Source organism: Malaclemys terrapin, chromosome 3, assembly GCF_027887155.1.
Source record: "Malaclemys terrapin pileata isolate rMalTer1 chromosome 3, rMalTer1.hap1, whole genome shotgun sequence".
Classification (NCBI taxonomy): Eukaryota; Metazoa; Chordata; order Testudines; family Emydidae; genus Malaclemys; species Malaclemys terrapin.
In genome coordinates, this window is record NC_071507.1 from 3,373,605 (window position 1) to 3,388,799 (window position 15,195).

The 15,195-nt window shown below is 54.5% G+C and overlaps 2 protein-coding genes across 10 annotated transcripts in view; one reads left to right on the top strand and one right to left on the bottom strand.

Annotated features, from left to right (window-relative positions):
• Positions 1–2,742: 2,742 nt before the first annotated feature.
• Positions 2,743–7,790, bottom strand: MRPL2 (mitochondrial ribosomal protein L2). Its single transcript, XM_054024044.1, has 8 exons — positions 7,701–7,790; positions 7,406–7,493; positions 7,040–7,208; positions 6,424–6,565; positions 6,094–6,209; positions 5,367–5,477; positions 3,555–3,628; positions 2,743–3,008 (listed from the first exon to the last, which is right to left on the bottom strand). Exons 2-8 carry the CDS (start codon positions 7,472–7,474, stop codon positions 2,796–2,798), a joined length of 894 nt encoding a protein of 297 aa, XP_053880019.1. The 5' UTR covers positions 7,475–7,493; positions 7,701–7,790; the 3' UTR covers positions 2,743–2,795.
• A 6,594-nt stretch (positions 7,791–14,384) lies between these two features.
• Positions 14,385–15,195, top strand: part of KLC4 (kinesin light chain 4) — a 50,413-nt gene continuing 49,602 nt past the window's right edge. For 3 of the 9 annotated variants that reach the window (XM_054024396.1, XM_054024397.1, XM_054024399.1), the window contains exon 1: positions 14,388–14,627. The gene's annotated coding sequence lies outside the window, so the exon portion shown is untranslated. Of the gene's footprint in view, positions 14,628–14,895; positions 15,038–15,195 lie in introns of those variants that run through there. The other 6 variants (XM_054024393.1, XM_054024400.1, XM_054024403.1 and 3 more) reach the window with 5 other exon arrangements.

Here is a 15,195-nt window from a genome sequence, read left to right on the forward strand (position 1 = left end):
GTGCTGTGTCCCTAGCCTGTTTTCCAGAAGCTGGGAACGGGTGACAGGGGATGGGTCACTTGATGATGGCCTGTTCTGTTCATTCCCTCTGGGCATTGGCCACTATTGGAAGACAGCATACTGGGCTAGATAAACCGTTGGTCTGACCCAGCACGGCCCTTATGTTCTTTTCCTTGAGTGTTTCTCTGTGTTTGTAACACTTGCTTTGGGGGAGTACAACATTCTTGTAATGTTTTCATCCTTCAATAACAGATACTATCCGCCTGAAACGCCATCTTAAAAGAATTTTCAGATCTTGAAATCTCATTTTTAGAGAGTTTATAAACTAAACTAACCCATTGTCTCCCGTTGGGACCATCGTGACCTCAGAAGTACCTCAAACAATCATCACCCTTCCACTCAGGCTCATTTGCATGCCATGGTAGAAATGAATCCATGATGTGAGGGGAACTATGCATGTCAAAAGTTCTTACTGGTAGATGCCTTGGTTCACAACATCACTGCGCCTCAAAGTTCTGGAGCTGCTTAGTAGCAAATTAAGGGCCAGTTTGCCCATACATTCCAGCTGTTTTGCACTGCCCTGGAGTGGCACCAAGCAAGCAGAGCAAACTGGTAGTCGGTTCATCCAAGTTTCCTTCTCAAGGTGGTATTGGAGTTCTACATGTTTGAGCCCACTATCCTGTCATTTTCCCCCCACACTCATCCTGCAAAAGCCTTTCTCCACATGCCTGCTGTGAAGAGTTCTGCTTGGAGGGGCTGAAGCCTTTAGAAAGGCCACCCGACGTTTTATTTTGTTTGACCCCTCCCCCTGGGGTAGTACCATTAATAACAGAGCTGAGCAAATTGATTTTTTGGTTCAGTGGTCATGCTAAAAAAATAAATAAATAAAACATTCGGGTCATTTTGAACAGAAACTTAATTGTTTTGGTTTTTCTTGCAAAAAAACAAACCACCAAACAAACAAACACTTTGTCCAGATCAAACTCAAGGTTCAAAATGACATTTCATTTAACTTTTGGTAGGGTTTGGTTTGAAAATGTCAAAACATAACACTTCAGCGTTTCCAAAACAAAAACAAAACAGCCAACCTGAATTCATGAATAGTTTTGGTGCCCCCCAAAAATCTACTCTTTGCCAAAAAAACCCACCCAGCTCTAGTTACTAAGAGGGTACAGGTCTGTCTCATCTTACGCGGGGGTTCTGTTCCGCGGTTAGCGTGTAAAGCGAAAACCGCGTATAGTCAAAATTACGTTGAGTTCAATGGCGGGCGGAATCGCCCGCTCTACAGGTACAGTATTAAAATTGATATTTTTCTCTTTTGTTTTGTTTTTGCCGACCGCGTAAAGCTGAAATCGCGCATGTTAAATGTGTGTAAGATGCGACAGACCTGTGTTTCATGGTGCTGTGACTTGGCTGGCCTGACTGTGGAAAGTCATTCTATGCTCATTTCATTAGAGGAACTTGCTGAGCTCTGTAAAGCAGTAACACAGCCCTCCCTCCCTCTTACAGGACACGACTACTGGACTCAGCTACCAGGAGGGAATCCTGTTATAGATTCAAGGTGGGGAGGCCCGACTCCCCCAGTCCCCAAAATTTCATTTTATATTGGGATCTCTGCATTTCAGGTGGCCAGGTTTTTTGTATGGATTTTTCCCCTTTGATTCTGGGTATCACAGTTCTGGGGTTAACTGCTCCTCTGATCCCCTTCCTGACCTCCTTAAGGGCCCCCATTCAGGTCTCAGGCTTCTTAGCCATCGGGGCACAGACCCATGTCCCTGTCACTCCAGGACAAGGATTTAGGCTTGCAACTCACTGTGCTTATCCCAGCAGGTCTGACCTTAGTCCAGCACCTGAAATTCATTCTCTCCCAGGGACAATGACAAGGTCGCCAGGGACAAATCTCTCCTACAGTTGAAACTGATTATGAGAAAGGCCCAAGCAGTGGGAGCATGAACCCATGCCAGGCTTCTGTACCAAAGCAGCACCATATGGCTTTCTAAGCCAAGTCCCCCAAGGCAGCTTCCCCATAGGAAAGACAATGAGAGTGGCTATCTCCTCTTCAGGAGAAGGGCAGCCCAGCAGTACGTACCATCCAGCCATAACCCAGAAGGAGAATGTTGGGACTGTCCCAACCTCACTGTGGGACATCTAGTAGGTAACTGGTTGGCAACCCCATCATCGCTGCAGGCAACAGGACAGGGGAGTGGTCATCTCCCCAAATTCAGCCCCTCCAGAGCAGCCATAATCTGGAGAGGGATGCAGATTACTGGAGCGTCTCCAGCACCAGGAAGCGAGGTTCTTGGAAAGGGTCCAGTAACTTCAGTAGGGAGGGGGACCAACTGGTAGGCTCTGACCCGTGAGCAGCCCCCCACACCTTCACAGAGAACAGGATCTTTACCATGCTAGGCCCAGGAGGTTAGGTTCAGTTCCCTTGCAGTGGAGAGGGCTCTGGGAAACGGGGAAGATGCATGGACTAGGATTCCTGCAGATGCTGAAGGGGACAGAACACAGGGCAAATCCATTTAACACTCCAGGAATTCATTAGCCCCTTCCCCACCTCTATGGCCCAAGGCTCAGACGAGCCCAGCGGCTGGGAGTCAGCAGCCCCATACCCACACTCTAGGGGATCTGAACATGCCGGTGCCAAGGCTAGGTTCACACAAGCAGTATGCGGAGCCTGCTAGCACTGATCCCATCAGGGCACCCCTGCAGTTGTGCACAGAGCAGATGCTGTAGGACAAGTGAGAGCTGAGGGGCTGATTTTATTGAGAGCCATTGGGGGCGGGTGCCAGGTGTCAAGCCCGAGCTGCTGCGGTGGGCAGGTTGACGTAGCTCTTCATGGGTGGGAGTGGTTTGATCTTGCGTCCCGCCCAGCCGCCCTTGCGGTGCCATAAGCCACTGTGCGGGCGCCTCCCCAGCCAGCGGTTCCGGCCGGCTTTCCCAATGATCCGCTTGTTGTGGTCAACGTTGGAAACTCGCCCCACGGTGGCCAGGCAGGTCTCCAGCACCTGCCAGAGGAAGAGAGAGGCTGTGAGCAGGAGCGCCCCCGGGGTAGACAGCACCCAGGGTAGGGCTGCCTAGGGAGAGTTCTTGGCCCCTGCTGCCAAGAAGCTGCTCTGCCTGCGCACACAGCCCCAGCCCCAACAGCTGCGTGTCCTCTCATGGAACCCCTCCGATGTGTGGGAGGCCTGGCAGGCACTGGTCTGCCCCCACTGCACCAGGGCAGGTGCCTCCCACTGCTGGACCCCACCCATGGGATGGGCCAGGCTAGAGAATACAGCTGAGACAAAGACCAGAGGCTGGGGGACAGCTGGGTAGGGGAGTCCCCTAACTTAGGGTAGAGCTGAGAGCCAGGCCTCATCCCTCCCTGCCTCAGCTCAGTGGCCTGTCCACACTGGGATACGTATCCAGGGCCAGGTCTCTGCTCCACAGGTCTGAGCCCATACAGCCAGGGCAGATCCAGTCACATTTCATCCTCTGGCTGCTGACATTGCTCAGAGCCCAGGGCAGAGAGGCATCTGCATGCCACCCTCATCCCCCTCGCCCCCCTCTACCTGCATGTGTCTTTTAGAGGGCAGCTGCACGATGGCCGTTCCATTCACCTTCCTTAGCAACACCCCACAGGTCCCTGCAGCACACAAGGAGAGGGCAGGCTAGTTTCTGGCTTCCCTTAGCAACCAGTCCCTTGCCAGCAACCTCCTCCCTTAGCAAATGATCCCTTGCCAGCAAACCAGCTGAAGCCCTCTGCAGTGCCTCAGAGAGAAGTGGCTCCATCCCAGATGCACAGAGCCCTCACCTCTTCCCTTGTCACTGAAGGAGGCGGGCGGGAGGGGACAAAGGCACTCGGGATTTTCATACTCACAAGAAGGGAGTGTTCCAGACTCAACGGGTAAGGAACCCCTGCCCCCTGGCCTGGGGCAGGCAGATAGCTTTGGGAAGGGCCCTACGCCCTGGGAGTGCCCTGCTGGGAGCACTGCTCACCCACTGGGACAAGATATTAGCTCCTTCCCCAACCAGGAGTTGCTGTTTTGGGATGTCAGGCCTCACAACTGAGGCTAGGGGAGAGCTGTATAACCGGCAAAGCAATAGGAAATATTCTCCCCATCCTGGGGCAGAGCTGCCAGAGCAGGGACCTTGAACCAAGATGGTGAAGGAGGGCAAAGGCCCAGGATACCAGCCTGGAATCAGCATTGGTTCCCTGGTACCACAGCACCCACAGGTCCTTGCCTCCCCAGGGCTGGGCACCCCCCCACCGGTCACCTCAGACCAGCACCCGCAGGTCCCTGCCTCTCCGGAACTGGGCACCCCCCCGCTGGCCACCTCAGACCAGCACCTGCAGATCCCCACCTCCCCGGGGCTGGGCACCCCCCCCCACCAGTCACCTCAGACCAGCACCCACAGGTCCCTGCCTCTCCGGGTATGGGCACCCCAAGCCAGCCACCTCAGACCAGCACCCACAGGTCCCTGCCTCTCCGGGACTGGGCACCTCAAGCCGGCCACCTCAGACCAGCACCTGCAGATCCCCACCTCCCCAGGGCTGAGCACCCCCCCCCCCCGGCCACCTCAGACCAGCACCCACAGGTCCCTGCCTCTCCAGGACTGGGCACCCCAAGCCAGCCACCTCAGACCAGCACCCACAGGTCCCTGTCTCTCCGGGACTGGGCACCCCAAGCCAGCCACCTCAGACCAGCACCCGCAGGTCCCTGCCTCTCCGGGACTGGGCACCTCAAGCCGGCCACCTCAGACCAGCACCTGCAGATCCCCACCTCCCCAGGGCTGAGCACCCCCCCACCAGTCACCTCAGACCAGCACCTGCAGGTCCCTGCCTCTCCGGGACTGGGCACCCCCCCCCCGGCCACCTCAGACCAGCACCCACAGGTCCCTGCCTCTCCAGGACTGGGCACCCCAAGCCAGCCACCTCAGACCAGCACCCACAGGTCCCTGTCTCTCCGGGACTGGGCACCCCAAGCCAGCCACCTCAGACCAGCACCCGCAGGACCCTGCCTCTCCGGGGCTGGGCACCCCCCCACCGGTCACCTCAGACCAGCACCCACAGGTCCCTGTCTCTCCGGGACTGGGCACCCCAAGCCAGCCACCTCAGACCAGCACCCACAGTTCCCTGCCTCTCCGGGACTGGGCACCCCAAGCCGGCCACCTCAGACCAGCACCAAAGCCAGAGGAAGCTGCTCAGTCCCCAACAAGGTGGAGTGAGGGAGAACCTAGGATATAGCCTGCCTGGAGGCAAACCAAATGGATCCAGTCATCTGGCCTCTACTCAACCCCATCCAGGCTGCTCTCCTCGAACTGAGGGACAAGACCAGATCTGCTTTAATGCTGGTTGTGATCCTGGCGAGGGTCCATCTCACCTGCTGCTCGGATGTACTGCGCTCCTTTCCCAGGGTGGCTTTCCAGGTTATTGATCAGGGTCCCCACAGGCAGAGCTCCCAATGGGTATGCATCCCCCTCATTGGCAGAGACTGAAAGACAAAGCCCCATCAGTGTGCTAGCACCAAGTCTGCTGATCACAGCGACTGCAGGGAGGCCTAAATGGGGCTTCTCCAGCTCCCAATCCCAGCAGAAGGCCCCACAGTAACTTCCCACCTGGCCTAACCCCCTCACTCCATGGCAGGGCCAGCACAGGCTCTGACCCTGCAGCGCAGACTCCAGGGCAATGTCTTGGTTTGGGTTTTTGCCTCACCCTCAGGACAGGCTCTCGCAGCAGGATGAGAACATCTAAAGTTCTCCCAACCATCATTCAACATTTCCCCTCTGAGACTGTTCAACCAACCCACCCTGTATCCCTGCATCAGAGGGTCCTGGCTGGTGTCCCAGAGAGCTGGCTGCACATGGGAGGCTGGCTCCTTCCAGCTGACACCGTATCCGAAGCAGCTACAAGTCCCAGTGTAGACGGAGTGATGTGGTGTGACTCTGAGGGTCTCCATGGAGATGTGCTGCACTAACATTGAGCTTGAGCAGCTATGGCCCATGGCAGATGCTGTTCTGAAGCTTGCAAGAGGCAGCAGTGCAGCCCCTGCCAAGGGAAGCCAAGCCCTATGCCCTGGGATTCACCCAGAGCAGCTTGCCCAAGCTCACCTGCCATCCTGCCTATGTGCCCTGAGGTTTTGAGGAGGTCACCAGGCTGCATGTTTTCTGTCGCAATGATCCAGCGTTTCTGCTTGCCGCCAGCCACCAGGGCGATATCAGCCGACCTGCCTCAGACAAAGAGGAGCTCAGTGAGGGCCCTGGGGTGGGGAGAGCAGCAAGACTACCAGGCTCACACAGCATGAGAAAGCTTTACTGTTTACCATGGGCCCCACAGTGCCTCCCACCCCACATAGGGCAGCCAGGCCCATGCACGTCCCCCTCACACCCCAGACACGTCCCCAAGCAAAAACCTGATCCACAGTCCTCACTGCCGCTCACCTGCAGGGGTCGTAGCGGACCTGGATCACCTTCTCCTCGTAGGGGCCGGACTCGGCCCCAGGTACATAGCGCAGCCGCTGGAAGTCAATCATGCGGTAGCGCTGCTTGTGCCCCCCGCCGATCCCATGCACAGCGATACGACCTGCACAGACAGCCATCCTTGAGCCGGCTCCATCCACTCCTGGGCCCTGACCCAACTCCTCAGGAAGCAACCACCCCTCAACTCCTTCAGGAGACACTGATTCCCACCCAGGTGCCAGATGTGCCGTCTCCTGCATCCATCCACACACTTGCTCTGTTTATGGAAGGAAGCATCTGGCCACACCGGGTCATTCTCAGCCCCCAGCGTAGCTTCCTGCAGCTCACTGTCCCAGCATAGCCTAGATGCTAACAATGCACCTGGGCTGCATGCAGGAAGAGTGGGCTCCACAAACAAGACAGAGCCCCAGAGAGCAGACCCTTCCTAGCCCCACGGGATGGACCTTGGGCCATTAACTTCTCTGCTTCCTCTATCACCCCGCAGGTGAATGGGGTCCCTTGAGGGTAACCCTGAAGCCCGTTCTCACCCAGCTGCCCCAGTCTGGCGGGTTGCAGGGAATCTGCACTCTAGACATACCTGTGTGATCACGGCCACCTGTCTTTTTCATGCCAATGGGTCTGGTGGTGTATTTGATCCTGCATTTCCACATGGGGTCGTTGGTGGAGAGGGTGGAGGAAGTGCTGAATCCATGGCACGGAGGGAGGAGGTTGCCCCCAAGGCAGACCAGCCTGGGAGGTTGGGCTCTCTGGGAAATCCAAAACAAACGTGAAGCCCCGAGAACAGAGCCCTCCAGCCCCACGATGGAAGTGACGGGGACTTATACCGGATCTACCAGATGTGGGGCGAGCTTGCCACCAGGTCCCTTACCGAGCCCACCCTACTCCGGCCAGGCGGCACCCACCCACCCTCCCCTCCTAAGGCGGAAGGGCCGCGGGCCGGTACCTGCGGGAGGCTCGGCGCAGAAGACAGCAGCAGGGCCCCCAAGGCCCGAGTCAGGCTCGACACCGCCATGGGGCAGCACTGCCGGCGGCTGGGGAGAGAGCAGAGACAGCGGGATCAGCGAGAGCAGTAACAGCACCGAGTGGGGCCCACACCTCACTCCCCTCCCCCACGCGCGCGCGCGCGCGCGCCCGGCCCGGCGGGGGGCCCACACCTCACTCCCCTCCCCTCCACGCGCGCGCGCGCGCGCTCGCCCGGCCCACCCCACCACAGAGCACAGGGGGCCTCCCTCACTCACTGCACGGCGTCCCCGCTTCCCCCGGCCCCGGCTGAGCATGCGCGCCCGGCGCGAGGGGGCGGGGCCGGGGGAGGATCCCGCCTGTCTGGCCGTGACCGGCGCAGGCCCGGACGGAGCCGGGCCCCGCCCCCAGCCACAGAGCGCGGGGCGGGGCGTGTCTTGACTCCGCCCCCCGGGCGGGTCTTGCTCTCCAGCTCTGCGCCCCAGTCCCCCCAGCTGGGCCAAGGCGGCTGGTGCTAGCGCAGCCCGGGGCCGGTCCATCCCCAACAGGAAACGCCTGTTCCGGTGGGATCCATGTGGAGAGTAACTGAAGGGTGAACAAGCCTTGCAGCCATGCCATTGTCTCCAACCAAGCCTCGCCCGGCCAGGGAACCCAGAGCGAAGGTCCCACTGCTGGTCCATCCATCCTGGGGCCGAAATCCACCACTAAAGATCCACACAGCCTTACAACCATCCCCTCTAAGACCCAGACCATTGTGATGGAGGTGTTATAGGGTGTGTTTACACTGCCAAGGATAGGGTGACCAGACAGCAAGTGTGAAAAATTGGGACGGGGGTGGGGGGTAATAGGAACCTATATAAGAAAAAGAGCCCAAAATCGTGACTGTCAGTACAAAATCAGGACACCTGGTCACCCTAGCCAAGGAAAACCTGCCGCGCTCAGTCTCAGAGCCCAGGTCGATTGATGGGCTCACAGAGCTTGGGCTGCGGGGCTAAAACCAGCAGTGCAACTCTTCAGGCCCAGGCTCTGAAACGCAGCGAGAGGGTCGGGTCAGCCAGAACCCAAACATCTACACTGCTAGGGTCAGCCCCACAGCTGGATTCTGAGACTGGGGGCCATGGGTTTTTCTTTGCACTGTAGATGTACCCTAAGTGTTTCTGATCCCAAAGTAGATTAGAGTCATTTTTAACTACACGTTGAATTATTTACATCTTTCCCTCAGTGGCATAGCCAGGTGGAGGGAAGAGAGGGAGCGGAAAAAAAAAGGAGCCACCCGCTGCGGTGCTTTTACTGACAGGGCAGCGCTCTGGGTCTTCGGCGGCGGGACCTTCACTCGCTCCGCAGGTCTTCGGCGGCATTTCAGCGATAAAACTCCAGTGCTACCAAAGACACCCAGAGCGAGTGAAGGAAGGTCCCGCTGCCAAAGACCCGGAGTGCCGCCCCGTCAGTAAAAGCGCCGCAGCGGGTGGTGCCTTTTTTTTCCCCGCTCCGGAGTAAAATTAAAAAGGCGCCACTCGTGCTCGGTGGGGGAGCGGCCGCTGCCCCACTCCCCCCTAGCTACGCTACTGCTTTCCCTGCTCATTGTGTCACTATAGGAAGATTTAAGGGTGTTTGGGTGTCACTTAACTGTGCTTTTCCAAAGCATAACTTATTTGGTTTGGGGATAATTACAACATCCCTGTAATGCTTTTTGCCCTAAATCACTATTACATATTCTTAACAGTAATTCCATTTTAACATGATGTTTGTATGGTTGGGTTTGTTAAAAGAAGAACACTGCACGTGAGCCCTAACCAAGATACCCCAAGAGAGAAAGAGAATGCTCCCATGGGACATATCCAATTATTTGAAGATTTCCAGTATCAACTTTATTTTTATTTTTTTTAATGCTAACTTTTCAGCGCAGATTCACCCGTGCACCAGAGCACTCCAGCCAGGAAAGATGGGTTTATAGCGGCTTTGCATTGCCAGAGCAACTGATGAATCTGGCCAGTAATCTGTAATCGACGATCACGGTTGGTTCTTTGAGGGCTGTTAGTGAGATCAGTGCTATGTGAAACGATAGAAGGGAGAACCCAGTCCCTAAGTCCCACTGTGTCTGTGTTCACCAGTGCTCTTCTCTCACTTCCCCTGCCTGTGCAGCCTCAGTGTGCAGTGGAGCCAGAGGGCATGGCTACACTTGCAGATGTAGAGCGCAGTAGGGAAAGCGCTGCAGTCTGTCCACACTGACAGCTTCAAGTGCACTGGCATGGCCACATTTGCGGCACTTGCAGTGGTGCATTATGGGCAGCTATCCCAGCATGCAAGTGACCGCAACATGCTTTTCAAATGGGTGGGGTGTGTTAGTCCATTGTTAAGATCATTCAAGATAAAGAAAAGATACATCATCTCTTAAAGGATCCAGTTCTTAAGTAACTTTTTCCTGTACATTTTTAGAAAACTCATTCTGTGCCCCTTGAACTGCTGTAAGTTTAAGGAGGAAATGCTGTGCTTTTCATACAGAATAAAGAGGACGACTCCCTTCTTTAAGTGCAAATTGGAGTCAACCTTGAGTCACACCCTCTGTAATTCCCCTAATTGGTATTTTTCCTGCTGTTGGGGCGGGGAGTCTTGCTTGGTCTGGGTCTTGTTATTGCTGGGTATTGTTGGTTGGGCTGCGTGTCATTTTGCTATTGCGGAGGCCAAAGATGCACTGGGTATAACTGGGCTGGGGCCTGAGTCAGGTGTCACTCCTGAGGGGAGTGTAGGTGGAATTAGGCCTGTGCTTGGCAAGGGGAGCTGGGCTATATTTCCATAACACAGAGCGTGCTTGGTGAGTAGAATTTGGCTGGGTATGTAGGGCCAGGTTTTCTTAGTGTGGAGTGTGGTTGGCAAGGGAAATTGGTCAGGCTGCCTTAGCACTAGGTGTGGTTGCTGAGGGGCCAAATTTCATAAATGTTAAGGCCAGAAGGGACATTATGATGATCTTTTCTGACTTCCTGCATAACACAGGCAGGAGAATCTCACACAGTGATCAAGCCCATCACTTCTGGCTGAGCCTTTTAAAAAGAGATCTAGGTTTTATTTATAGATTCCAAGTGACAGAGAATCCTTCATGGTCTAAAATGTACCCCTTATTTCTAGTCTGAATTATAAGAAATCTCTTACCCATGAAGGTACTTGTAGACGGGGAATAATCTTCTTTTGAATAAACTAAGTAGATTGAATTTCTTTAGTCTCTCACTACAAGGCAAGTTTTCCAGACCTTGAAACATCCTTTTTGTTCTTTTCAGAACTTTTCCAGTTTCTCAAAAACATTCTTTTTGAAGTGTGGATGGCAGAACAGGACACAGTATCTGGTAATGTGCCCAGTGCTGTAACCAGAGGTGATGCCCTTTCTACTTGATGTTCTCCTGCTTATACATCCAAGGATTGTGTTGGCTCTCTTAGCCATAGCATCACACAGGGAGTTCATGCTGAGCTGGTTATCTGTCATAATCCTGAAGTCCTTTTCAGGGTCACTGCATTACAGATAAAGTCCCCATATTGTAAGTATGACCTACTTTATTTTTCCTAGACCTTGTATTTGTCTTGTATTAAACACATTTTGTTTGAATGGGCCCAAGTTACCAAGTGACCCTGATGTCTCTGTATGACTGCCCTGTCCTTATAATTATATACCATTCTGACAGCATTTGTGTCATCTGCACATTTCATCAGCACTGATTTTATATTTACTTTCAGAAACTAGACAAGCCATTTACAACACAAACTTTGCCTCTCTACAAAGGAAAAAGGATACTAAACTGCTACATGCCACAAGGAGCCACTACAGTAGTTCCCTTAACCCACCCAACAATATTATTAATCTTTCCAGCTATACTCTTAGCCCAGCAGAAGAGTCTGTCCTAACTCGGGGCCTCTCCTTTTGTCCCTCCAGACCCATGAACGTGATACAGTTCTGCGGTGACCTAGAATCCTACTTTCGACGTCTCCGACTCAAAGAATATTTCCAACATACCTCTGAACAGCATACTAACCCACAGAATCCTCCCTACCAGCACAACAAAAAAAAGGATTCTGCGTGGATTCCTCCGGACGGTCAAAACAACAGACTGGACTTCTACATAGAGTGCTTCCGTCAACGTGCAAAGGCTGAAATTGTGGAAAAGCAACATCACTTGCCCTATAACCTCAGTCATGCTGAACACAACGCTATCTACAGCCTCAGAAATAACTCTGACATCATAATCAAAAAGGCTGACAAAGGAGGTGCTGTCATCATCATGAATAAATTGGAATATGACCAAGAGGCTGCTAGACAGCTCTCTAACACCACATTCTACAGGCCATTATCCTCTGATCCCACTGAGGATTACCTAAAGAAACTACACCATCTGCTAAAAAAACTCCCTGACAAAGCACAGGAACAAATCTGTACAGACACATGCCTAGAACCCCAACCAGGGGTATTCTATTTGCTACCCAAATCCATAAACCTGGAAATCCTGGACGCCTCATCATCTCAGGCATTGGCACCCTAACATCAGGATTGTCTGGCTATGTGGACTCTCTCCTCAGGCCCTACACTACCAGCACTCCCCGCTATCTTCGAGACACCTCTGATTTCCTGAGGAAACTACAATCCATCGATGATCTTCCAGAAAACACCATCCTGGCCACTATGGATGTAGAAGCCCTCTACACCAATATTCCACACCAAGATGGACTACAAGCTATCAGGAACAGTATCCCCAATAATGTCACAGCTAACTTGATGGCTGAACTTTGTGACTTTGTCCTCACCCACAACTATTTCACATTTGGGGACAATATATACCTTCAAGTCAGCGGCACTGCTATGGGTACCCGCATGGCCCCACAGTATGCCAACATTTTTATGTCTGGCTTAGGGGACGAGAGCTAAGGAAGCATTGTTCTAATGCCCCTACTCTACTTACGCTACATTGATGACATCTTCATCATCTGGACCCATGAAAAAGAAGCCCTTGAGGAATTCCACCATGATTTCAATAATTTCCATCCCACCATCAACCTCAGCCTAGATCAATTCACACAAGCGGTCCATTTCCTGGACACTACTGTGCTAATAAGCGATGGTCACATAAATACCACCCTATACCGGAAACCTACTGACTGCTATACTTACCTACATGCCTCCAGCTTCCATCCAGGACACACCACACGATCCATTGTCTACAGCCAAGCTACAACCACATTTGCTCCAATCCCTCAAACAGAGACAAGCACCTACAAGATCTCTATCAAGCTTTCTTAAAACTACAATACACACCTGCTGAAGTGAAAAAAACAGATTGACAGAGCCAGACGAGTACCCAGAAGTCACCTCCTACAAGACAGGCCCAACAAAGAAAATAACAGAACACCACTAGCTGTCACCTTCAGCCCCCAACTAAAACCTCTCCAGCGCATCATCAAAGATCTACAACCTATCCTGAAAGATGATCCCTCACTCTCACAGATCTTGGGAGACAGACCTGTCCTCGCTTACAGACAACCCCCCCAACCTGAAGCAAATACTCACCAGCAACCACACATCACTGAACAAAAACACTGACCCAGAAACCTATCCTTGCAACAAAGCCCGATGCCAGCTCTGCCCACATATCTATTCAAGTGATATCATCATAGGACCTAATCACATCAGCCACGCCATCAGGGGCTCGTTCACCTGCACATCTAACAATGTGATATATGCCATCATGTGCCAGCAATGCCCCTCTGCCATGTACATTGGCCAAACCGGACAGTCTCTACGCAAAAGAATAAATGGACACAAATCTGACATCAGGAATCATAACATTCAAAAACCAGTAGGAGAACACTTTAACCTGTCTGGTCACTCAATGACAGACCTGCGGGTGGCAATTTTGCAACAAAAAAGCTTCAAAAACAGACTCCAATGAGGAACTGCTGAGCTTGAATTGATATGCAAATTAGATACAATCAATTTAGGCTTAAATAGAGACTGGGAATGGCTGAGCCATTACAAACATTGAATCTATCTCCCCATGTAAGTATTCTCACACTTCTTATCAAACTGTCTGTACTGGGCTATCTTGATTATCACTTCAAAAAGTTTTTTCCCCTCTTACTTAATTGGCCTCTCAGAGTTGGTAAGACAACTCCCACCTGTTCATGCTCTCTGTATGTGTGTGTATATATATATATATCTCCTCAATATATGTTCCATTCTATATGCATCCGAAGAAGTGGCCTGTAGCCCACGAAAGCTTATGCTCAAATACATTTGTTAGTCTCTCAGGTGCCACAAGTACTCCTGTTCTTTTTGATAAAAATATGAAGCAGTATGAGGCCTAGAACAGATCTGTGTGGTACCCCCTAGAAATGATTCCTTCACAATTCCTTCTGGAGATCTATCAGTCAGCCAGCTTTCAATCCATTCAATAGAAGCGACATTCCTCACAGACAGTGCTTTATTTTAAACCCGTGTCACGTGGGACTCAATCAGAGGACGCGTTTGGACTTCCATCAGCGCCGTCCACACCAGCGCTACCGTCCTCCGGGTCTGTTGTCTCTTCAACACGACCCCCCTCGCGTGTGTTTGCCGAGAGCTATTTCCCACAAACTATGTTATGTGGCTTGCTGCACCCCGTTACATATCACCCTGGCTGCATGCGTGCTGGCACTGGGGGGCTCCGCACTCCCTGGCTTGCAGGGGTTTCCATCATACACAGGGGTCACAGTTTGGTTCCCAGGACCCCCCCTAGACACCCCCCACCAGCGCCCCTGCCCGAGGGCCGCGTGGCCAGGCCTCAGGACCCCAGGGAGCTGGCAGCCCCGAGCTGGCCCTCGGCCTGGCCGGGCTCTCACCAGGGCAAGGGACCAGCGCATCCCCACAGCGCGCGCCCCGCCCGCAGGGAGCGGCCCTGCACCAGGCCGCGCGCGCGCGCGGTCACCCGGCCCCCAGCGCAGCGGGGCGCGCGCCCAACGGACGGGCCCAGCCTTCGCGCGGCTGACGGGGGGGCCTGGCAGAACGGCCTGGCAGAGCGGGGGGCGGGGCGGTTACTAGGGCACGTTACGTGCCCCACGGGAACCCCCGCCTCCCCGCGGGGCATTGTGGGAAGCGGCCGCCGGGCTGAGGCGAGCGACCTGGATTTAAAGGGACCGGCCCGGCTGCGCTGAGGGGACGGTCGGAGCCAGCGGGCCCCGCCGAGTGACGGGTGAGTGAGTGAGGCGGCCCTCGCCGGGGACTGGCGGCCCGCGCCTGGCGAGCCGGGTCCCCGCCCCCTCCCCCGGGCTGCTGCCGGCCTGCCCCGAGCGGCTCGCTCCCGGGCGGGCTCGCCAGGGCCAGCCGGGGCCGGGGCGGTGAGAGGCCTGGGGGCCCTGGCACCGGCGGGGGGCGGAGCCGGCTGGCGCTGGGGCGGGGGAGGGAGTTGGCAGAGGCCGCCGCTGGGCAGGGGGTGGGGTCATATCCCGAGCGAGCCGCCCCGGCCCCGGCCCCGAGCAGCCCGCTGACAGGTGCCGCTGGGTGCCCGGGGCGGGGGAGAAACTCCCCCACTCCGCTCCGGGGGGAGCCCTGGCTGTCATGGTGGGTGGGCAGCCATGGCCGAAGGCGAAAGACCCTGTTAAGGTGCGTGAGGCATTGGAGAGAGAGGAATGGGGACAATCGCTCTGCCACGCAAAGGGCCCTGGGCTGGGACTCCAGAGAGCTGGGCACTAGTCCCTTCCTCGCCCTGCCACTGGCCCATTGCCTGGCCACGGACACGTCACTCGGCTCTGGGATCGCGG

Excerpts from the sequence above, each read along its gene's own strand:
- MRPL2 (XM_054024044.1), bottom strand. The coding sequence starts at position 7,474 with ATGGCGGTGTCGAGCCTGACTCGGGCCTTGGGGGCCCTGCTGCTGTCT. Across the intron at positions 7,209-7,405 it reads CTGCGCCGAGCCTCCCGCAG|AGAGCCCAACCTCCCAGGCT; the intron begins GTACCGGCCCGC and ends TGGATTTCCCAG. Across the intron at positions 3,009-3,554 it reads CCTCTAAAAGACACATGCAG|GTGCTGGAGACCTGCCTGGC; the intron begins GTAGAGGGGGGC and ends TTCCTCTGGCAG.